At 36.6% G+C, this 25,713-nt stretch overlaps 1 protein-coding gene across 12 annotated transcripts in view; it reads left to right on the top strand.

The window, feature by feature from the left end:
• Positions 1-25,713, top strand: part of ADAM22 (ADAM metallopeptidase domain 22) — a 253,225-nt gene that overhangs the window by 112,741 nt on the left and 114,771 nt on the right. For all 12 annotated transcript variants that reach the window (XM_017536485.1, XM_017536483.1, XM_017536480.1 and 9 more), the window contains exon 4: positions 8,203-8,269. In XM_017536485.1, the coding sequence (XP_017391974.1) occupies positions 8,203-8,269 (67 nt within the window). The remainder of the gene's footprint in view (positions 1-8,202; positions 8,270-25,713) is intronic.

Here is a 25,713-nt window from a genome sequence, read left to right as displayed (position 1 = left end):
ATTATTTGCAGTAAGATTCACCAGGGACTCATTTGAATTGCTTTGCTGTAGTGTGTTCCCTAGTACCTTGGTTTTTCAAGGGGTATTGAGCCACAACGATCAGGTATGCCAACAGGTCATAATAGAGTTTTACTAGCGTATTTGTAGATTGTGAATTTGATTATACTTTCATGTCTTGGTAACTTTTCTTTATATCAGAATAATCCTAGGAGATTCTGATTTGGTAGGTCCGAGGGTGAATAGGCATTGTTTTTTTGTTAAATCTGATTCTGCTGCAAAACCAGGCTTAGAAAACTTTGCTTTACTAGGAATAACATTCTATAAGTAAGAGCTAACATTAATGATAGTGCCAGGCTCAACTTTTACTTAATCACATTTATTATAAGTGCCCTAGTCTTAATATACACATTTAAAGCTCCCTGATAATTTTCATCAGATTGTGACTTCTTCAATAGAATGTAACAAAAATAGCCTCACTTTTAGACACAAGGTTACACAGAAAATTTCTTTTATGTGCATAAGCAAGAAAGGAATTATATTTACAAATTAGAAAAGTAATGAAGTAAAACTTTCATCCAAAAATCAGATATTGAATAAACTTTTAATTCCCTTTTGTAGTTTCCTCTTAATTTAAACAACATAAATATTTTAAATACCACTCATTACATGCTGAGGGTATAGATAACAGTTTTGGCACTTAAAAAAAGCTGAGGAATGGATGGTTAATTCTCAGTGATATTTATTCATCTTCTATAGTGAGGATTCTCTAGTATATCAAAAGGATCTGGAGGGTTAATGCATGGCTAGAGAGAGTAAGAAAATAAAGAAGATGAAATGGAGGTGTTGGGGAGGGATTCATAGAATGGAGAGAATGGGAAGAATGTTTTCTTTTAAAAACTTTTCTAAGCTCATAATTTGTTATTCCTCTTAAATGAAATAATGAAATTTGGATCCCTAAAGCTTCCATTTTTCCAGTTCTGTTCTTCTGGAGAGCTTTTCACAGTTTAAAGATCTTATGAAATCTTTGATTTTTTATTGTGATCTGTAGGCTTTTCTTATTTTCACTGGTTGGATTATAATCATATTTGAAGTCTTATTATTCTTTTATACTGTGCAAAATAAGTTACTTTTAATATTTGGTGACTGCACTAAGGAAAAAAATAGTAGTTTTGTGCAGCATAATAATCATTGAATGTTAGAATAAGAGGCATAGTCAGCTTGTTACAGTATATTACAATCTTTACAGTATATTTTATTTTGCATAATTTTGTAATCAGCTGGGCAGGTGTGCTTTATGTAGTGTCAGCTGGGATGCTCTTATATCTGGAAGATGCAAAATGGCGTCAATCACATGTTTGGAAATTGGTGTCAGTGTTGGGTTGGAATTCACTGGGTCTGTCAGCTAGGGATGTGATTCTCCTTTCCATGGTCTTTTTATGTGGTTACTTGGGGTTCCTGATAGCATGGTGACTGGATTCAAAGGAGAGTTCTGCATGTATGAAAATGGAATCTGCAGAACTTAGATGTTACACAGAGCTGTAGTTTGAATGTTTGTCACTTCTAAATCTCATGTTGAAATTTAATTGCCATTTTAACAGTAGAAAGAGGTGGGACCTTTTAAAGATGGTTAGGCCATGAGGGCTGGCTGCACTCACAGGCCTGGGATTGGTGCCTCATAAAAGTGTGAGTTTGATTCCCTCTGGCTTCTGTGTGTGCTTTCTCCCTCTGTCTCTCTGTCTCGCTCTCACCCTGTCTTGCCTTCATTCACCCTCCCTCCCGCTTCCTCCCTCTTCCTACCTCTTTCACTCTCCTCTCCCTCTCTCCTTCCTCCTTTTATTTTTCCCTTTCTCCTTCTCTCCCTTTTTTCTCTCTTTCTCTATCCTTCCTCTCTCCCTCTACCATATCATGACACAATAAAAAGGCCCTCACAAGTTGCTGGCACCTTAATATTGGACTCCCCAGCCTCTGGAACTGTGAGCCAATATATTTCTGTTCATTATAGATTACCTATTCTGTGATACTCTGTTTACAGCAGCACAAAACACACTAAGACACACAATATCACTTGTCTCATATTTTTCACAGGGCCAGCTCATATTCAAGGGGAGAAGAAATTATTTCCACTTTGCGATTAGAAGAGTGACAACTTGTAGCCTTCTTTAATCAGCCATAGTTTATCCTTTGGCCACAAATCATTTGTATTTATCACATATGCAGAATGCACTGAATTCTTCCAGACGCTCCTGAAAAATCTTATTCCATTATAGTATCAGGTTCAAATGCAAGGTTCAGGTTCTCATCATCTGAATCAGGTCCAGGTGTAGATACGGTTTCTTAGGTGAGGTAGCGGAGGTATAGACACTTGAACTAAAAAGATAACCTAAGATACAGGATAGATAGGGGCATACTGATGCGATAGGCACTCCTGTTCAAAAGGTGGGGAATAGCTGCTTAGCAGTCACGGGTCTATTGAATTTCTGATATTGAATTAGATATGCCACAGGTTTCGCCAGCTTTGACAGAAGGGAATGTATGTTGATTAAGGCTCTGCTTTGCTTCCTGGGAGCAGTCCTTTGCAGTTCTTGGGTTCACCCTCTGAATCAAGTTTTTTTTTTTTTTTTTTTTTAAATAAGAAATGTGTCAGGCTTTAAGCTAACTATCTTTTTAGGTCTGTTTCCTGACTATAAAAAGTTTGAACTGACTGTCCATTTTGGTCCAAGCTGGTATGGTTCCAGTGATATAATTCTCTTAAGAACTTCATAGGTTTCATGTGAATCTCACTGGCATTTACCCCATTAGATAAAACCACATCCACAGATCTTTTTGAGATAGGCCCCTCTCTACTGTGAGTTAAGATGCTGTGAGACAATGCCCTGAAGATTCACACTAACCTTTTTGTTTAGGTGAGAATGTGTATGAGAACCTACAAGATTCTTTGAAACTCTTTTGTGTAGCTGAGGCCCTTAATAGTCCTTGAAACTGTTTTACCTAGATGATTTGGCCAAGGTGAAACCTTTAGTCTTTCTGAGGTTTTATCAAAGGGTTTTAAAACTACACCATTGACTTACTCTTGACCTTGAGGTTACACCTTCTGGCAGCACCTTGGATTAGATCTTTGCTCTGAGGCTGTTTCTTTGAAAATCTATTGCACATTCAAGTTTCTTTGTGCATTCTTATGCATGCAAGCATCATTTCAGAAGCATGTGATTTTGTTTTTTTTCTATTATTGGTGATGTTAACTGTGATCACTTGGTTAAAGCGATGTCCCCAGTTTTTTTTTTTTTTTCACTCTCAAGTTATTACTAGGATACATTTTGAATGTAGAATTGAATGTTTGAATTTGACTGAGAGAATTATGCATTAGACATGTTGAATTTGAGGTGCCTGTTTGACATCCTAGTAGAGACTGGCTCAGAAACAGGGGTACTGGTAGCTTGGAAAGATGAGGTAGCCCTGTTTTCATTTTCTCAGCGAATACAAAAGTGAGGTTATATGAAGGGAGTAATAATGAGGGAGCACGTTGGAGATGTGAGGAGAGAGCCTTGGAAGGGTCTTCTCAGAGTAGATTGACCGGAAAAGTGTAGTGTTTTTAAGGACAGTGTTGTGATGAGGGACCATTTGACAACTGCGATCATAACCAGCCTGTGATCATTCAAGATGTTCTGCTTCTTGGAGTGAGACTTTGATTAGTAGAAGGAGTTTTACTGTGATTGAGGTTTGGTCAAGCAAGTACAGTGGGGAGAGGTGTAAATTGGTTTAGAGTGTGTGCAGGGAGATGATTTATCAGGACAGGTCATAGAATATAAACTGGATTAAGTGGACAAGAGGGAGGTGAGGAGAGTGAAAAAGTGGTAGATAGGCTCAGTGGTTAAAGTCCCAAAACAGTGAGAGAGGGGGAGTTCTGGAGAAAGACAGATAAATATGAGGTGATGAATAGGGTATGTGAATGATTCAAATCAGGATTTGGGATGCATTTTCATCTATGTTCTGGTTTAATACCATACCAGCTTTATGAAGTGATTTTTTTTTTTTATTTTCTCCATTTTAGGCAGAAGCAAATTATGTTGATCAAGATTAAGCAACTTGGCCAAGGGTACACAGCTAGTAAATGGCAGAGCTTGGATGGAAAATTAAGATATTTATTTTTGTTTTTGACTCCCAAACCTTTGTATAATACTATACCAGCTGTCTCTGATTCATGACAATTGCCCACTAGACAAAGGATAATCATTATTATGACTGAAAATGTTTACATTATATTTGTTTTGCTTTTTTGGGCTTATTATGGCATACAAATAACAAAAAGGCCTCAAAACATTTCTAACTTTATAAACATCTACTTACTTTGCAGAATAAATGGCCTTTAGAATTTGGTTGAAAATGATATTTACTTTTATTTTTCAAAGTTCACAAACAAGTATTCACACTTCAGTATTAAGCTGTTAGCATGGATTGAATTCTACCTGATCCATTTACATTAATGCAAAATTTCCTTTATGTTAAGGAGACCTTCCATTTCCCCACACTTAAAATGATTTAAGCAGATCCCTACATAATGATAAACGATGATGTTTCTAAGGAAAATAACTTAAGGTAATTTGATTATCTCTACTTCAGGAAGCTTCAAGAAAATTTACTTAGGTACTAACTTGATAGTAGTAAAGATTTTATGGTTTAGTAGAGGGAAAAGTGAAACTTTAAATTTAAGGTTTCTCACCCTAATCATTAAAATAACAATATTTAGCAGACTTTCACATTATGCAAACAAACAAAACCAAATTGCATGAGCTGTTTTTGGTTTAAATTACATGGAGTGCTTTCCAGCAATACTTGTATATAGAGGATTGATTGAAATAGCTGCATAATTCCTGAGCAGAGGGCTTTTCTTTGCTGTAATTACATTCGTGCAGTGACTCATATTTTCTTAATGCCTAGATTTTATAATTCAAAGGGAAATGTTCCCTTGAAATTTGAAAACCTGGAAGATTCCAAAGTAGTTTTTAATTTATTTTTTTATTATTATTATTGCTACTATTCCTACACCACAGCTAGTATTCCTCTGAAGAGTATTTGACTTAGGTGATTTTAATTTCACTCACGCGGGCTCCAACAGTGGGTTTGATTTGTGTGAGAGTGAAAGAGCAAGGATCCCAAAGATGTCTAGTACAGGGATAGGCTGTTCTGCATTCAGGGACTTCAGCAGGAGATTTGGGGCTTTCGCTCTGGTATTCACCACTGTACAGCTCAGTTTCTTTTAAGTGTCAGCTTACTTTTGACTTTCTCTTTCCTTCATCAGCTGAATGATTGTTTTTCTGATTTAGAGTTCAGATTCCCAAAAGAGGGAAGCTGGCTGGCTCTGCTGATAAACATGCCTCTGTATGATAATGTTTCTTTCCTACTACTGGGGAAGTTTTTCAGATTGATAGCAAGGTTGGAGGACAGTCCTTTGCAAACACCTGGCTAGTATCTCTCCTGTTTGGGGTAACAGGGTGTGATGCAAATGCTGGAGCAAGTACCAGTTTTGCCTGAGGCAGGTCTTTCCTGTGCAATTTCACATTTTTAAGTCCTTGGAAATTTGTGAAATATATAATATACTCATGATGAAGGGGGAAAAAAAGACAATTTTCGGTGGGATGTACAACAGTTACTTTCTTCACCACTCTCCTTTCCACCAATATTGTTCACTTGTCTCTAAATAATCATGATGGTCAAAGGAGGCATGGTGGGAGAATCTTGATTGTTCAAAGACAAATGTTTTTGTCAAAGGATTGGTTTAGGAGTGGCCATATAAGGTAATTCTGGCTAAAGGTACTTGAGAAGATGAATGCTAAGAGCTATTTTTGAAAGGGCTTGTTCACTTTTAAAAATAAATACAAGGCTTTTTTCTTTTTTTATCTTGGAATAATGTATTTTTCATAAGATGCTGAGAATTGTAGCCATCATGTCAGGGTGATGAGAGGAGCCAGCTAAGAGAGCCCTCTACCATGCTGATGGCAGAGCAGAAAGTTGAACACACCCTTCATCTCATTAATGGTGGTGAGCCACTGCACGAACCAACCCTGGAACTGCCCTGATGTCAGGTGGGAAGTTACTTTGATGCAATGGTAGCCTCCAAGTATGCTACCAGGTAAACTATACTAGAGGTGAGGGAACTAAAAGCTCCCACAGACTAAATTCCAGTCCTCAAATCACATAATTCACGAAATTAATTCAAGTGCTCAGTGAGAGGCAAGAGGAAAGATTGATAAGTTGGTACACCTGGGTTAGGTGCAAGTAGGACAGAGGTGCCATGCCATCTAATCATGGGGAATATAGTGTTCATTCATCTGCATATGCCTTCCCTGCTGATGGTATAGTTACAAGGACCAGAGTTGAGGTTTGGGCAAGCCTCAAAGATAGCAGTTGTCCCAAGCTAATAACACCTGCTCAAGTGTCTGAGAGACAATGGGACAAGTATGTGTGGTCAGTGGCTGCAGCTTGCCAGTTAGCTTCACAAAGAGTCATGAGTTCTGTTGTGTTTATTGGACAGAGAACGAATGGGGCAGGAATGAGTATCAGCAGTTGTTCTTAACCAGGGTGGTTTTGTCCCCCAGTGTATGTTTAGCAATGTCTGGAGACATTTTTAATGGTCATGACTGGTATGTGTAAGAGATTCTACTGGCATCTATTAGGTAGAAGCCAGACGCTAAGTGTGCTACAGTGAACAAGACAGCCTCCCAAGACAAATAATTATCTGGCCCAAAGTATCAATTATGTTGAAGTTGAGAAACCCCCTCACTAATATTAAAAGCATATGTATATTTAGTGTATCCTGGATATTTAGTGCCTCTTGTATATTTAATGTATCGTGAATATTTATTACTCATATACTTCAAGAGTAATTGGCATTTCTTGATCTTGCAGCCCTTTCTGTCAGTGTGTAACACATACACAATCTTCTTCTTATACTTTATGTATCTCTGAATTCGGCTCATGTCTTGCTAGCAAAATATATACTAAAAATATTTTAAAACTGGTTGCCTATATTTTATAAACCTCAAATTTATTTATCAACTAGAACTGAATAGCCTCAAAATTATACTATCCCTGGAATTTCAAAGAAGAAATACGATGGTAAATGTCCTGATTGTTTAATATACTTTTTGTTGTGTTTTCTACAGCTTGCAGCTGAGAGCATGCTAGCTGATTCTCACGTAAAATCAATAAGAACATTTATTCTAAAGACAAATGAAGCATCAACTTAGACTATAATGATAAGTTTCCTAAATAGTAATAAAAGCATCAGATAGTGCAGGATTATGGTGCCTGCATTAATGTAATTCTTGTTTGATGGTTCTGTTTCCATTTCAAGGAATTGTAGGCATGGTGCTTATCATGATGAGCCTCTGTGCTCAAAAATTCACATATTTAAATGACTGTAACAGTTTTTGTTTGATGACCTTCAGTTCACATAAGGACTTTTTAGTTGGCTCAATGTTTATTAATAGAGGAACACTAGAAATTTATAGTTTCACACATTTTAAAATTATTAATGATGGTTTTATTTATATTTTAGTGCTTTAACATATTACAGATATTTTATGGAATTTGTGTCTTGAGACCCCTCCATTAAAAGGGAAAGTTTTTCACATATATGAAATTAAAGAAAAGCATATTTAAGATTATAGAAACATATAAATGTTGTTTAGGATAGATTTCAAAAAAGAATTATTTTCAAATGCTGATGGTATATATTCCATTTCATCTCTTTTAACTTTCTTTGCCTTTTTTAACTTTTGTGATGGAAACTAACATTTTGTCAGATAAAAATATCACATATAACACATAAAGAAATGGTAAGGCACAATATACAATTAAAACTACTTGATAAAAAGCTAAAGTAAAAAATTAAGAACAAGATGTCTTAAAAATAATAATGTACATACAGTAGTTTCCTAGAACTATTGGCTGGTTCAGCAGAATCAGCCATGCTCAGCAGTGAAGTGACAGGTGGGCGTAGGCAGGTCAACCTCATGTCCTTTTAGAAACACTGGGCTGTGTGTGTGTGTATGTGTGTGTGTGAGAGAGAGAGAGAGAGAAAGTGCACACGAGAGAACTATAAAGTGTTGATTTGAGGGGTTAAGAATTGTTAAAGCAGATACGTGTAAATTTGATCCTGATTTTCATGTTTTACATTTTCATCATTTCGTTTTGTTGTTGCAGTGATTTGCTGTCCTCTGAATACATAGAGAGACACATTGAACATGGAGGCAAGACTGTGGAAGTTAAAGTAAGTGCAATTTTCCTGCTTGTGGGAAATTTGTTGAGGAAATTTTAATACTACTGATTATGATTTTAATTTTTAATGATACTTCTAATGTACAGTTTTGAAGGTTTTAAAAATACTTTATCATTTGAAGTTTTGTTACCCACTTGGGAAAAAATAAAACTTTAGTTATCAGAAAAAGAATTTTTAGGATACTGTAGGAATTGTTAAACTTACGTTTTATAGTATTAGGTTGGTGCAAAAGTCACTGTGGTTTTTGTGACTACTTTTAATGGCAAAAACCCCAATGACTTTTACACCAACCTATAATTCTTTCTTAGGTTGTGGCACAGAAAATAGTTTTTAAAATTTGCCTTTAAGGTTACCACTGAGAACCAAGAGGTGAAAACTTGGGTCCAGGGTTGGTGTGTGCCTTTGCTTTCAGTTGTGAAAGAGTCCCACCCTCCTACCCCACATCCCTGCCAGTAAAATGTAAAATTATTAGATCTACAGGGAGATCAGGGAGTTAAAAATATTTGGAGACAGAAATCTCAGGATATTGGTTATGACAGGTAAGCTGTGAAAATATTAACACAAAAATAAAAGCCTCCACCAGCTACAGGTATAAGAATGTGGGTTTTTCTCCACCAGATCTGCAGATGGTGTAACATGAGAGCATATGAAACCAAAAGCCACCCAAGTGTAGGGCTTCTTTCTGCTCAATGTTTAGTGTAGTGACTTTTGGTCAAGTGTTTTTTTTTCTTCTGAATAGTGTTCCAACTATCTATTCTACTTTATCTGAATTATAATCCCACTTGTTCACATTCATTTCCTTTTTCTAATTACAAATTAGGTACATGCTCATTTTAGAATACTTATAAGCCGAGAAAAGTAGAACAAAAAAGGAAAACTTGTTCTTAAACTCATCAATAAGAGATAAATGTTGCTTTCATTTTGCTACATATCTTTTAATTGGTTTTTATCTTATGCACACATTTGTATACATACGTATACATTTACATAGTATATATAGCTACAATATTGTATCTGCTTGCTTCTGTATCATTTTATAAACATTTGCCAAGTTATTTTCCCATAAAGCCTTTGTTTAGTTTTTTATGTACCTATATTACTATAGTAAAGCTTTTTATTGAAACTAAACTGTTATCAGTAACCAAAATAAATGATATCGTCCTATTCAAATCACAATCTGAAGAGAATTGAGTTTTTCAATTACATATGTATGTGAACTAAAAGAAGACTTTTTATTACGGAAAGGTTTAAACATATATCAAAGTGAAAAGAATGCTGTAATGAACCCCCTCTTACCCATCATCCAGCATCAACAGTTATCAACACTTTGACAATCTTTTTTTCTCTTTTTACTTTATGTATGTGTTTGTGTTTGTATGTGTGTAGTATTTTAAAGCAAATTCCAGACATTAGGACATTTTGTCAGTTAATTCATCCTACATACCTATGTATTTCTAATTGATAAAGACGTAAATTCTGATAATTTTTATAAGTTATCTAGATATAATAATTATGCCTGTCCCTCCAGAAAGTTATTCCAAACTAAAGATTGGTGAATTGAAAGGTGGGTTAATTTATATTACTGCCTTCCTATAGAAAGGTTATCAGGATTCTTCTGGATATAACATGGGAGAATGGAGCCATTTTGTTTATAGTTGGGAAAAAAAATTACCTCAGAGTAGAATCTCCAGGTCCTTTTATTCCCATCCCTGTTCACTTGGCTTCACTTCTGTATTTTGTATGATAATGTTTTTCAGATGTAGAGTATCTCTTATTCCCTTGTTAAATTAAAGAGGAAAGGAAACAGGCTATTTGCTATCTGTTTCCATCTGTGTCTGTCAGTGGAATGATGAAATGCAAATAGGAGCGTGGAGGGTGGACCCAGCAGACAGCTCTCTGCTGTGTCTATGGTAATATCCCTTTTCAGAAAACTTGTACTTAGTCAGCAAAGTGCACTCCACTCTGGGATCTTAAGGCTCCATGAGTATACATAACACATGAAGCACTGACTCTGCTGCACAATCTTTGCTGATTTTTCCACCTGAGAAGTTCAGTTTCTTTGTTGATGGTTTTTCTAACCCCCTAAGCCTATCAAACCAGGCAAACGATAAATACAAACTTTGTCCAGACCGAAGGGCCAGAGTTTTTTTTTTTTTTTTTTTAACCCCTTTAACCACTCTGATCTCACCTGTCACTTCCATTTGTTTCCAGTCCATTTAAAAATCTAACTCAAAATTCTCCTCTGGGTTTTTTCAGGAACCACATTGAAAGTGCTGAATCCTGCTCATCAATCCAAAGTCAGTAGCCAGTTATTTCTCTGCTGGTTCCCTCCTGTCTTGACCTCTGTGCTTAGCTCTTTGGGATGTTTCTTTTTACATGAAATCTGATATCAATCTCTCTTTTTTATTAATGCCTCATTAATACTTTATAAATCAAAGTGGTAACATTTTATATTTTTTCCTTCCCTCCAGTACCTTTTTAAAAAGGAACTCTTAAAACTTTTCCTTTTCCTTTACTTTCCATATTAGTTTGCTAAGGCTACCAAAACAAAGTACCACAGACTGGGTGGCTTTAACAATAGAAATTTATGTTCTCACAATCCTGGAAGCTAGAAATCCAAGAGCGAGATATTGGCAGGGCTGGTTTTGTCCAAGGTCTCTCTCCTTGCTTTGTACATGGTTTTCTTCCTGTGTCTTCACATGGTCTTCCTTCTGTGTATATCTGCATCCTAATCTCTTCCTGTGAGAACATTGTTCCTATTGAACTAGGGCCCACCCTAATAACCTTGTTTTAACTTCATTACCTCTTTAGAGACCCTGTCCTTACATACAGTTATATTCTGAGGTACTAGGAGTTAGGACTTTAACATATGTATTTTGGGGGAACACAGTCCACCCCGTAATGCTCTCCTTAAGGGCCCTGTAAGGTTTTTTGTTTTTTTCTTAAAGTTGACTGAGGTAAATGAAAGGAAATATGAAATCAAAGCTAAACTCTAAGAACTTTTTGTGTCAGTTGGCACGATAATGGCCGAGTGTATCCTAAAAATGCAAATTTAAAATTGAAGTGTTATTCCAAATTTAGCAATGACTAGAAACCAGTCGATAAATAACTGTGCTTGGGTGTCTTTGCACTTTTGGTAAAAGGAATACATTTTTCAGGAAAAACAAATTTTTAAACCTTTTCTGTGGTAAGGTATACCACTGACACAGAAATTCACATAAAACAATATATGGGTTGATGAAATACTAAAGGCAAATAGTTTTTAAATTATTATTATACTTTAAGTTCTGGGGTACATGTGAAGAACGTGCGTTTGTTACATAGGTATACACGTGCCATGGTGGTTTGCTGCACCCATCAACCCATCATCTACACTAGATATTTTTCCTAATGCTGTCTCTCCCCTAACTCCCCACCTGCTGACAGGCCCTGGTGTGTGATGTTCCCCTCTCTGTTTCCATGTGCTCTCATTGTTCAACTCTCACTTATGAGTGAGAACATGCAGTGTTTGGTTTTCTGTTCCTGTGTTAGTTTGCTGAGAATGACGGTTTCCAGCTTCATCCATGTCCCTGCAAAATACATGAACTCATCTTTTTTCATGGCTGCACAGTGTTCCATGGTATATATGTGTTACATTTTCTTTATCCAGTCTATCATTCGTGGGCACTAGGGTTGGTTCCAAGTCTTTGCTATTGTGAACAGTGCTGCAATAAACATATGCATGCATGTGTATTTATAGTATAAAGATTTATAATCCTTTGGGTATATGCCCAGTAATGGAGTTGTGGGGTCAAGTCGTATTTCTAGTTCTAGATTCTGGAGGAATTGCTGACCATTCAGTTCAAGAAATAGAGCTTTGGCTGAGCGTGGTGGCTCATGCCTGTAATACCAGCACTTTGGGAGGCCGAGAGGGGCGGATCACCTGAGGTCAGGAGTTTGAGACCAGCCTGGCCACATGGCAAAACTCCGTCTCTCTTAAAAATACCAAAAATTAGCTGGGTGTAGTGGCAGGCACCTGTAATCCCAGCTACTCAGGAGGCTGAGATAGGAGAATCCCTTGAACCTGGGAGGCGGAGGTTGGAGAACCGAGATTGCGCCATTGCATTCCAGCCTAAGCAACAAGAGCAAAACTCCATCTCAAATTAAAAAAAAAAAAATAGAGTTTGGCCAGCTGTTTATTTGCTGATTCCCAAACCCAAGCCCTTTTTGTCCTCCTAAGATTTGTAAACACTATTCTGACTTTTATGGTAATCCTTTTCTTGCTTTTGTTCATAGTTTTATCACCAAAGCATGTACCCCTATAGTTTAATTTTGCCTGTGTAAGTTTTAAAAATAATTTTTAAAAATTATCTTTCTCTTTTTTCCCCCCTTTCAATTTATTTGCTGAAGAAACCAGATTGTTTGTGCTATGTAATTTCCTACAATCTGGATTTTGATGTTGATTGCAATTTTGTATTTAGTGTAAAAGCAAACACATTTTGGTGATTGTTCCTTAACATAATGATTTATGTTATCTGCAGGGAGGTCATCAGCTTCATTGAAATCAATTTATCTTGTTCACATAGCTGTGCATAATTCTGATATGAAAGTTCTATTAAAACTTGAAAAGAATTTTTTTTCAAAAGTTAGAAAAAGTGTTTGTGTAAGAAAAGAAAGATACTTTTTGTTCCTTTAATGAGACGTATTAACCTTTCACTTACATTTATTTTCAATTCATTTAAAAATTAAATTCTTAATTTACCCATCTGTTTAGGGAGAACTTTTATGTGATTAATATGGACTTCTAAATGAATTTTAAAATAGGCTGGGTGCGGTGGCTCACACCTGTAATCGCAGCACTTTGGGAGGCCGAGGTGGGTGGATCACGAGGCCAGGAGGTCAAGACCATTCTGGCTAACATGGTGAAACCCCATTGCTATTAAAAATACAAAAAATTAGCGAGGCATGGTGGCAAGCGCCTGTAATCTCAGCTACTTGGGAGGCTGAGGCAGGAATTTGTTGGAACTGGGAGGTAGAGGTTGCAGTGAGCTGAGATGATCTGGGTGACAGAGCGAGACTTCATCTCAAAAAACAATTTTTTTTTTAAGGTAAAGTTTCAACTAAGCAGAATACCTTGGGAATACAACTTTAATTCTGATTATGAAGAACCATGGTTCTGGATTCGTAAGACAAAGGACATTGGAATTGATGAGTAGTGGCAGCAGAGTCTCAACCATGCAATTTGCTGCTTTATAGCTTGTTTTGTCTTGAAACAGAAGGCTGCTAGTATGTGGGGCTAATTAAAATTAACAGTTATATTGGCTTTAGTTAATCAGTATTATAATACTAATAGTAATAACTATCTATTACAATAATAACTAACCCATTTATTGTATGATATCTTAGTCACATGAATTTGTATGTGCCATTCAATCCTCAGGACAACCTGTGATTATAAATATAGCTATTATCCTAATTTACCAAAACTGAGGCACAGAGAAGTTACACAACTTGTGAAAGTAACATAGTAAGCAGTTATAAGGCTGCAGTTTGAATCTAGATTATCTATCTCTAGAGCTGACTCTTACATGTATTATCCATTGTATATTCTGTAGTATGTAATATAAGATAGGCATAAAAATTGAAACGTATTTTATTTATACTCATGGTATACATATCTAATTCATTTTCGAGGTATCTAACAATTTCCCCTTTATGATCTTTAATCCTTAAACTGAAATGATGATCTACGTAAAGACCCTTTAGGCATTTCTTTCAAATTTGGTTATGCATTTGGGTAGTTTTTCTGTAATATCAGTTGACTTGGGCAAGAATGGTAAAGACACACTTCAGGCCAAAGCTTGTTTTATTTTTGTTTGAACGAATGTATGAGGAAAATAACCATAGTATGTTAGAAAACTAAGAGAGGAATGGCAAATCCTTTCTATATGTTAGGAATGTGTATAGATGGGGCAGGGAACAGATTTTCTTGGGGTCAAAAAGTAAAAGTAGACATCTTTGTAGAGATGTAATTTATTATCTCACCAATAAAAGATCATGACCAGTCAGGCATATTGTGACTATTAGCATAGTTCTGATATTAGTTAAGTTATTTGATCTCTTATGATTATAGTAAAGAGTAATGGCCACCAAATATTTTTATTAGCTGAATTTCTTTCTTTCTTTCTTTTTTTTTTTTGAGACGGAGTTTCGCTCTTGGTACCCAGGCTGGAGTGCAATGGCGCGATCTCGGCTCACTGCAACCTCCACCTCCTGGGCTCAAGCAATTCTCCTGCCTCAGCCTCCCAAGTAGCTGGGATTACAGGCGTGTGTCACCATGCCCAGCTAATTTTTTTGTATTTTTAGTAGAGAAGGGGTTTCACCATGTTGACCAGGATGGTCTCGATCTCTTGACCTCGTGATCCACCCACCTTGGCCTCCCAAAGTGCTGGGATTATAGGCATGAGCCACCGCGCCCGGCCAGCTGAAGTTATTTCTAAATAACTATATCTGAGCATTCCCACCTTGTCTTTGGATTAGATTTCTAATCCTTAACAATGAGTCTGTATAGAGACATCCATTACACAGAATTTACTTTTGACTGGTAATTAACTGTTTACTACTCATCATTTGACTGAACTCAGTGTACTCAAGAATCATTGTATCAAAATCTTACTTGTATTTATAGTTGCAGTAAAAAGATGGATAAGAAAGCAAAGGAGTGTGGGTCACCACTGAAGCCTGGAAATGATTAAAGGAATTGGAGAGAGTGATGTGTGTTGAGGGGCAGGTGTCAGAGGAGAAAGTTATACTTAAGGGTGGGTGAGGTTATTATGACTCTAAGGAACCTTTTAGTCTGGTGGTAGTATAGTTACATTCACTTACATAAAAATTATATTTAGGCAAACTGAAAATTGTCACTGTCATCTCTGGAAACTGAGTTAGTAACAAGGAATTTGAGTTAGTAGCAAGGATGAAGCCTGAGTTTTTATCCAGAATAGCTTTCCTACTTCTCTTCACATCTGTCTCCCCCTCTGGGATGGGAGCTCCATGATCGATTTCTAACTAAGCACAATATTATCTCCCAGCAGGCACCTATGCTGCTAGCAGAGTCCCTAGATTCCTTTTGCACTCATTTTTCTAAGTCAGATTTCCATTTCCTCTTTCTTAAAAAAGGGATATCTTTTAAAAATCCTGCCTTAATCTTTTAGTTTTCCCCAGTGAATGTGTCAATGACAGGGAAAAAAATGTTCGTAGAGGACAGCTGCAAGAAATCACTTAGAAAATTGTAAATACTGTGACTGTCAGAACAACAGATGCCTTCCTGGCTAACTTTGAAATTCTTGTGAACTTGAAAAGCAGTGATAGAAAATTTCTTGTGATCTCAAGTTATATTTAAGATTTCTCATGTCACCTTTTCTAGATTTCTCCATGAGTACCATATTTCTCAATACTTGAATAACTCAAAAGGTATACAACATGTTAGAGAAATAGTGTTTCTTAAGATAGCTTTTAAAATGTATTGTTCGTAAAAACAACAACCCCAAATTATATGGTGCCATATAACACTGTGGACTCCTTTCTTTAGTGAAATATGTTCTCAGCTTGTCATTAGTGACAGAGTTTAGTTTATGTACAATATAGGTTATAGTTTAGTGACTGCCTTCCATTTTTTTTTAAATGACAGTACTTAACATAGCCTATTATGGGATGCAGATCTTTTTCTAACTCCAATTCAAATTGAATAGTACAGAAGTGCTTGTATTGTTTCTTTTTTGGCCATGGGAAGCACAAAAGTGGCTATTAAACTGTCAAAGGGGCTCATATTTATTGCAACCGAAAAGATGAACACAGGGGTTAATCTGTTTTTGCTTACCCTAGCTATCAAATTTCCTTATTGATTCTTAAAACTGCATTACCATACAGAATCTTGGCTCTTTCTATAGGAGTATGAAGAGTAAGCAATTAAAAACAAACAACAACAACAACAACAAAAAATGAGACCTTGGTGTGCAGTAAATTTTGCTGCCTGCATTGTTAGTCCAGAGCCATCCATACCATAGCCTCAATGATGTATCTTCTGAAGTAGAGACCTGCGTGTTTTTTCAAGTACCTTTTTAGGTTATCTTTTGTTTCGGAGGCTGTCTTTGAGATAAAATGTAAGCAACAGCCACTTTTGCCAAGTAATCTTTGCTAAGGCTTTTTCCTTTTCTCTCATTTTCATTTTTCTTTTCCAATAGAACAACTCGGCAACAGCATTTTTCTTCCAAAGTGCCTTCCTTATTTACAGCTTTCTCTTGCATTTGAGAAACATGCTTTCTGTCTTGAATTCTCACTTCAGTAGCTTCTCCAGAAACTCTTGGATAAGGCTCTTGGATAATACTTAGTCACCTAGACAGTAATTAAGTCACATGGCTTAAGAAGATGGCTTTAGAAACAAATTTTTTTCCTTTTGAAACAGATCTATTTATAGAAGTTGTCACTTAAGCTCCTAATTTTATCACCAAGTTTCAAATCCAAGTTTCAAGCATTTTCCTTGGCTCTATGGAGATGGGGAGGCTTCTATCCAAGTAAACAAGCTCAGTGATGTGCATTTTAAGGGCCAGCTGATAAGCAGAGTGTCAATTCAGGGCCTTCAGTCCTTGGAGGGTCTCCTGCTGCCATGGTAATTGGGATTTTTTTTTCCTGAAAAGAATAGCTATATTGAGATATAGTTCACATACCATAAAGTGAGATGGGTTTTGGTCTCCATTTTGTCTGCTAGGGAACATAGATTCTTTACAGAGTGTGTGTAAATACAATTGATTAAAGTGATCACAAACAATTAATGAAGCAGCTATAGGGTTGTTTGGCAGATACAACTACGCGTATGTTAAAATCTCTTTTTATGTTTTCCTTGCTGCATTTGCTGAGTGATTTAGGTTGACTCTCACTGTTAAGTTAAAACTCTGAGAGCAAAACTTGTGGTGTGCACCAAAGAGAAACTTCAGGTGCAGATGTTACCAGTTGTGGCATGAGCATGCAGATACCTCACATATGTTCTCTCTGACAGGAGAGGAAATTTCAAATGGTGTAGCTATGAGCATGGTAACTTCCTATGCTAATCAAAGCCACGTTAACCACAAATACACAAATTTTAAAATTAGATGACTTGCAAAACTTTATTTTCAAGTCCATTCTCTGAAACAGTTTAGCCATGACTTAATGTCAATTTGACTAGTAATGAAACTTAAATGACTTTAAAAATTATTTATCAATAGAACTTCATACATGAATGTTTAGCTATAGGTAGACTGGCTTTAAACACTATTATATTTTAATGACTTCATTCTCCCCTAATTACTGACATAAATGATTTTTTTTTAAAAACCTCAGGATCCCACAAGAATAAGAGCTCAAATTTCTAAAAATGATTCTATAAGTAGTGTTCATCTTACAGCAATTTAATGAGAAATTATTGAACTGAATTTCAGGGTGATGATGGGAAACAATATTAGGATCTTCTGATTTAGAGATGACTATAATTGTAAATAGGGCCAACACAGGAAACCATGTCCCTTGGTTCCTGTGGGTTTGAGCTCCTGCCCATTTTTAAGTACTTTCATTTTTAATAGTGAATTGTATCAGAAGGAAGACTCATCAATTTTCTCCATTACTCATTCAAGAACTACGATATTCTCACAGAAGTATTTTAAATACTGAACAAAAGTATAGCAGAAAATATTATAGTTTTGATGGTTAGTGTATGTAAGTCATAGTGAGCTAGTTTCATTGATTAATAATTACTGTATATTACAGTCCTGTAGAAAGATTATGCTTTCATATGCTATTAACTCAGGCTCCCTAACTCAGTATTTGGGGTCAGTAACTGTCACCGTAGTTTAATGCTAGTCATTTGGAAGAGCTAACCTCTTCTCCTTATAACTCAAAACTCATTTTGCTTCCTTAAGGCTACTAATGGAATATTCTTTTTAGTTAATGATACTCAATGGAATTAAAAAATATGATTTACTGTACTTCTGTTTTACATTGATGTCAAAGTTTTGTATTTTTACAAATAAATATTATATATTTTCTATAAGTACTCATTTTAACACCAGGGATTTCCTGTGTTATGCAATCTGTATGTCATTGAATCATATGATATTCAGATGGGATCAATACTAATAACTGGATTTAGGATTTATGAAAGTACTGGTTTAGTAGTTAGAGTAATAGCAAATGCTTGTGTAGTATTTACTATGTGCTAGTCTAAGTGTTTCATATATCTTAAGTCATTTTATCTCCAAGTAATAATATTATTATCCTCATTTTGCAGATGAGGAAATTAAGCCAGAGAAGGTTTAACTAAGTTGTCCAAGAATTTTAAGCAAGGAAGTCTGGCACCAGAATGTATGCTATAATCTACTATAGTTTATCCTCCCTGTGGAAATAAATGATCATAATAGCAGAGGAATTAGAATGAAAAGATTTTAATTACAGCACTTCTACAATTTACAATTTGTAATTTACCATTTCTTTTAGTAATTGTTTTAATGAGCCAAAATTGAAGATGTTTTAGTTCAGGTGAGTCACAATTATTCCAATATAAAATTTTCTTTACTCCAAAAACCAAATGCCTTCTAAAGAATCCCCTCTCCCCACCAGCCTTTTTTTAAAAAAGTATTTCATTTTGGAGTTTATTTTTAGTCCTTCTTTGTTCTCCATAGTTGAATTGTGTATTGCTGAGCACAGGGGAGCATCATCGCTTCTGAATCATTATAGTTTGAAATATGTTGCTGCTTTGCACATGGCGAACACATGACTCAGTTCTTATGCCCATCTTGTGCCTGTGTGTAAATTTATCCACATCTGGAGTAAATGTGAGGTTTTATGGGCAAGAGTAACTAAACTGAAATATGCCATTATCCTGCCAAGAGACTAGAAGGTATTTGGTTGTATCCTTGCCAAAATGCTTCAAAATACCCATCCCCACTGGACCTCTCTTGCCCTCCATTCCACAACATACACAGCCCACAAACAGGAAGAGAGTGAAAGAGCTACACAAATCTAATAAACAAACTGATAAAGTGTTTATTTTTTCCTCATGTATAACATCAGTTATTCCAGGTATGTTTCCTAACTTTACCTTTTATCTGCCACTAGTTATCATTTAGTATCTCCTGGATGAGCTTGAGGTTGTGTGCATTTCCCCCCTGGCAGGTTTATGCAGACATATGCTCCTCTGCCATCTTGTAATCAGTGCAGTTTCAGGAAGGTGTCAGATTTCATGATTTAATTCTCTTTGCATTATAGGAAAAACATTTTTGGGGGGATTAAGTAAATTTTGCTTTCTCTTGGGACTAAAGCAAGATTGCTCTAGGTCCATCATCATGTATAATGCATCAACTGCCTTAATGGCATTGTTAAGATTGCAAATGGTCTTAACTCTGTATCCTGAAGAAAATATATTGGCCCATTGCCAATTTATACAGGTCAGGTGTCTTGGTGCTGGGAGAAAGGAAAAATGAAAGTGACAGCTGCTGTCAGCATGAGTTCTGTTCCTAAGCTCTGTTTCTAACCTATTTGAATAGAAAGTCATTTGTTTTCTTTCTGGTGTAAGATTCTTTCCCCCAATTAAGTATCTAAAGAGTTATTTCATCTGTTAATGTTCAAGATATTAGCTATAAACTTAAAAGACATATTCAGCCATAAGTTTTTAAAAAAAATCACAGTAGCACTAGCTAATGATATTTCCATGTTGGAACTAATTAGCTATTTTATAATAGAATTTTCTATTTTAATTCTGATTCTAAAACTAACCTTTTCATTATATAATGTCTTTCCCAAATCTACTCTTGCAATTTTTTTGAAGCCAGAGTGAACTATTAGTGTAATTATAATTGAACAGAAAGCAGTAGAAATATTGTTTTTGACATTTAACTGGTTTGAAGCAAAAAACAAATCACAATTATTCCCATGGTGTTGTTGTTAACTACAATTATTTTCTTATACATTAATAAAAATACCTTTCTTTCCAGTAAATAAGGTGTGACCACTATAAAATAAGAAAAAGTAATAAAGACCAGAGAATATGTGCTATTGGTATTGAGTGTTTTGAGGGTTTATAGCCTTTTTGGAGGAGGATAATTGATTAGGGCTACATTTGATTTTTTTTCTTGTTTTTCATTTTTTTGAGACAGGGTCTCATGATGCTATCTTCCAGGCTTGAGTGCAGTGCATAATCTTGGCTCACTACAGCCTCGGTGTCCCAGGCTCAAGTGATCTTGCCACCTGAGCCGTGCAAGTAGCTGGGACTGCAGGTGTGTGCCACCATGCCTTGCTAACTTTTGTGTTTTTAGTAGAGATGGGGTTTCACCATGTTACTCAGGCTGGTCTCAAATTCAAGTGATCTACCTGCCTTAGTCTCCCAAAGTGTTGGGATTACCGGCATGAGCCACTGCGTTCGGCCACATTTATGTTTTACTATAACAGCCTTTTATTTGCACTTATGAGGTAGAAAAAGAGCAGGTGGACTTGATTTTCCCCATAGACACTCATAAAAACTCAGGCATGTGGAGTTTAAGTCGCTAGAAAGCTGACATGAGGGATTTACAGTGGAATAGAAAGAAGCCAAAATTCTTAGATACTCAGTGTATGTTCTCAACCCTCATTTACAGTAGATATGAGTTGTTGATATGAGTTGAGTGCTTGCCATGGGCCCCTGAAAGGGATGTAGCTATAAACAACAGATGATGCATTTCTTGCCTTCATGAAGCTTGTCCTTTAGTGGGTGTGACAGGCATGATGCAGACAACTGCTGAGAAATCTTTGTAAATGATAGAAATGATAAATGCTGAAAAGAGTTAAATGTTGCTCTGAGAGCACTTGCTGGGAGACCTAACCTCATCTGGTTGGTCAGGGAAGACTTTCTTGAGGAAATAATATACTTCCAAAGTTCAAAAGATGACAGGAGAGTGACATGGGAGCAGAACAACTGTTCAGGCAGTTGAATTAGCATGTGCAAAGGCCAGAGGTTTTGATGGAGGATCTTGGTGCATGAAAGGGGCAGAAAGAAACCAGAGAAGGTAGACAGAATAAGAGGTGGAGCAAGTGGCACAGGAGGAAAAGGGATGAAAATAGGAGGATGGTATTTGACCAGAGCCTCAACTCAGAGGAATCAGGTACAATGTAAAAGAAGTCAGCCCAATAATGTTTTTGGACTTTCCACATTGATTACTTTATGCCTTTATTTTCTCTTCTCTTGAAAATCTGGAAATAATTTTATAACTCTGTGGATGGCAGAGTGATTGCTTTGGTAATTCTGAGTGGGTTCAATAGGTATTCCACATAGCAATTAGATTTTTGGACAGACTAAATGCTGTTTTCTTGAGATCCTGCTGTCTTTCTGATTAAATTAAAAATTTTTAAAGCTTCTTGAATTGTGTTAACAAATTGTATCCATTATTTGGTTGTGATTTCTAACTCCAGGACAGATCTGTGGTCTGAGGACAGTAAAGCTTAGAGACTAAATATTGTTAGGGCTAGAAGGACCTAAACTCAAATCCTGACTTTGCCAGTTAATATACGTGTGTCCTTAGACAATTTACTTATGCCTCCTATACTTCATTTTCCTCATCTGTTAAACAAGACAAACATGGAACTTAAGAGCTTTGGATGTGGGAAATACTCCATAAATACTGATTCTGATATCATCATTGAGGTAAAGTGGCAATTTGTAAAGAATTTCTGGTGAAATCTTTGGTGGCTTCTATGCATTCTTACTGCTAGTTTCTGATTCTGCTCATGACAGGAAGCATGTCAGAATCACCAGCAGCAGTCCTCCACTTCCTGCTTCATAATAAGACAATCTTCCACGCCCCTAGACTGTAAGTTCCATAAGAAGTTTCTAAGAAGCGCCCATGGGAACATGTACTATATTCTCAGCATTTAGCATAATATTTGTACCTAGAAGACAATAAGTATCTGCTGAATGAAAGAAATAAGTGAATGAATTAGTACAGGTGTTAGAAAATTAAGTGGTTTCTCTGTTCATCCAACTGTATGTCAGATGTGTAGGGAAAAGTCCAGCCTGGACAGGTCTGGGAAAGCATTTTATACCCCCCACTATAAAAATGTACAGTGAATATGAACAGGAAAAAATAAAAACTGATAGCCTTATAATCTGCTTTCCTGATGGCAAGCGCATCCTCCAAGCAGAGGCTCACATTCATGCGTTTCCTTTCTAAGATATTTTAGAGCCACATCTGATCAGTTTTAAGTCACCAAATACCAACAGTTGGCCTGAGATAAAAATCTCTATAACCATGAAATATTTTAGACATGTTAAAAATTATATATAATATCTTAACAGACATCCATGTGTAGATTTAATACAATTCAGTATTATGCTGTATTAGCTTTTAAATTTTTTCATGGTTTTAAAAATCTAATTATGTATCAGTATACCTCCTATTCATTTTTATTTTGTTTTATTCTTGCTTTCACTCTTTTTTTTTATTGCATTTTAGGTTTTGGGGTACATGTGAAGAACATGCAAGATTGTTGCATAGGTACACACATGGCAGTGTGATTTGCTGCCTTCCTCCCCTTCACCTATATCTGGCATTTCTCCCCATGCTATGTCTCCCCACTTCCTCACCTGCCCCGGCCCTTCCCCATTTCCCCCCAACAGACCCCAGTGTGTAGTGCTCTCCTCCCTGTGTCCATGTGTTCTCATTGTTCACCACCCGCCTATGAGTGAGAACATGCGGTGTTTGATTTTCTGTTCTTGTGTCAGTTTGCTGAGAATGATGGTTTCCAGGTTCATCCATGTCCCTACAAAGGACACGAACTCATCGTTTTTGATGGCTGCATAATATTCCATGGTGTATATGTGCCACATTTTCCCTGTCCAGTCTATCATCGATGGGCATTTGGGTTGGTTCCAGGTCTTTGCTATTGTAAACAGTGCTGCAGTGAACATTCGTGTACATGTGTCCTTATAGTAGAACAATTTGTAATCCTTTGGATATATACCCAGTAATGGGATTGCTGGGTCAAATGGAATTTCTATTTCTAGATCCTTGAGGAATCGCCACACTGTCTTCCACAATGGTTGAACTAATTTACACTCCCACCAACAGTGTAAAAGTGTTCCTATTTCTCCACATCCTGTCCAGCATCTGTTGTCTCCAGATTTTTTAATGATCGCCATTCTAACTGGTGTGAGATGGTATCTCAATGTAGTTTTGATTTGCATTTCTCTAATGACCAGTGATGATGAGCATTTTTTCATGTGTTTGTTGGCCTCATGTATGTCTTCTTTTGTAAAGCGTCTGTTCATATCCTTTGACCACTTTTGAATGGGCTTGTTTGTTTTTTTTCTTGTAGATCTGTTTTATCTGTTTTAGTTCTTTGTAAATTCTGGATATCAGCCCTTTGTCAGATGGGTAGACTGCAAAAATTTTTTCCCATTCTGTTGGTTGCTGATTCACTCTAATGACTGTTTCTTTTGCCGTGCAGAAGCTGTGGAGTTTGATTAGGTCCCATTTGTCTATTTTGGCTGTTGTTGTCAATGCTTTTGGTGTTTTGGTCATGAAGTCCTTGCCTACACCTATGTCCTGAATGGTTTTGCCTAGATTTTCTTCTAGGGTTTTTATGGTGTTAGGTCTTATGTTGAAGTCTTTAATCCATCGTAGTTAATTTTAGTGTAAGGTGTCAGGAAGAGGTCCAGTTTCTGCTTTCTGCACATGGCTAGCCAGTTTTCCCAATACCATTTATCAGGGAATCCTTTCCCCATTGCTTGTTTTTCTCAGGTTTGTCAAAGATCGGATGGTTGTAGATATGTTGTGTTGCGTCCGAGGCCTCTGTTCTGTTCCATTGGTCTATATCTCTGTTTTGGTACCAGTACCATGCTCTTTTGATTACTGTAGCCTTGTAGTATAGTTTGAAGTCTGGTAGTGTGATGCCTCCCGCTTTGTTCTTTTTGCTTAGAATTGACTTGGCTATGTGGGCTCTCTTTTGTTTCCATATGAAGTTTAAGGTGTTTTTTTCCAGTTCTGTGAAGAAGGTCATCAGTAGCTTGATGGGGATAGCGTTGAATCTGTAAATTACTTTGGCCAATATGGCCGTTTTCACGATATTGATTCTTCCTAACCATGAACATGGAATGTTTCTCCATCTGTTTGTGTCCGCTCTTATTTCATTGAGCAGTGGCTTGTAGTTCTCCTTGAAGACGTCCTTTACATTCCTTGTTAGTTGTATTCCTAGGTATTTTATTCTCTTTGTAGCACTTGTGAATGGCAGTTCTTTCTTGATTTGGCTCTCTTTAAGTCTGTTATTGGTGTATAGGAATGCTTGTGATTTTTGCACATTGATTTTGTATCCTGAGACTTTGCTGAAGTTGCTTATCAGTTTCAGGAGATTTTGGGGCTGAGACGATGGGCTTGGGAGGTTGCAAGTGTCCAGGAATTTATCCATTTCTTCCAGGTTTACTAGTTTATGTGCATAGAGTTGTTTGTAATAATCTCTGATGATGGTTTGAATTTCTGTGGAATCTGTGGTGATATCCCCTTTATCGTTGCTTATTGCATCAATTTGGTTATTCTCTCTTTTCTTTTTTATGAACCTGGCTAGTGGTCTGTCCATTTTGTTTATCATTTCAAAAAACCAGCTCCTGGATTTATTGATATTTTGAAGGGTTTTTTGTGTCTCTATCTCCTTCAGTTCTGCTCTGATCTTAGTTATTTCTTGTCTTCTGCTAAGTTTTGAGTATTTTTGATCTTGCTCCTCTAGCTCTTTCAATTTTGATGCTAGGGTTTCAATTTTAGATCTCTCCTTGCTTCTCATGTGGGCACTTATTGCTGTGTATTTTCCTCTAGAGACTGCTTTGAATGTGTCCCAGAGATTCTGGTATGTTGTGTCTTCATTCTTGGTTTCGAAGAACATGTTTATTTCTGCCTTCATTTCATTGTTTATGCAGTCAACATTCAAAAGCCAGTTGTTCAGTTTCCATGAAGCTGTGCGGTTCTGAGTTAGTGTCTGCCTTCTGAGTTGTAACTCGATTGCACTGTGGTCTGAGAGACTGTTTGTTATGATTTCCGTTCTTTTGCATTTGCTGAGGAGTGATTTATTTCCAATTATGTGGTCAATTTTAGAGTAGGTGTGATGTGGTGCTGAGAATATGTATATTCTATGGATTTGGGGTGGAGAGTTCTGTAAACGTCTATTAGGTTTGCTTGGTCCAGGTCTAAGTTCAGGTCCTGGATATCCTTGTTAATTTTCTGTCTGGTTGATCTGTCTAATATTGACAATGGGGTGTTAAAGTCTCCCACTATTATTGTGTGGGAGTCTAAGTCTCTTTGTAAGTTTAAGAACTTGCCTTATGTATCTGGGTGCTCCTGTATTGGGTGCGTATATACTTAGGATCGTTAGCTCTTCTTGTTGCATTGATCCTTTTACCATTATGTAATGTC

This window comes from Cebus imitator, unplaced genomic scaffold (assembly GCF_001604975.1).
Source record: "Cebus imitator isolate Cc_AM_T3 unplaced genomic scaffold, Cebus_imitator-1.0 Scaffold98, whole genome shotgun sequence".
Lineage (NCBI taxonomy): Eukaryota > Metazoa > Chordata > Mammalia > Primates > Cebidae > Cebus > Cebus imitator.
The sequence above is the reverse complement of the archived record's forward strand: the minus strand, read 5'-3'. Positions and strand labels throughout refer to the sequence as shown.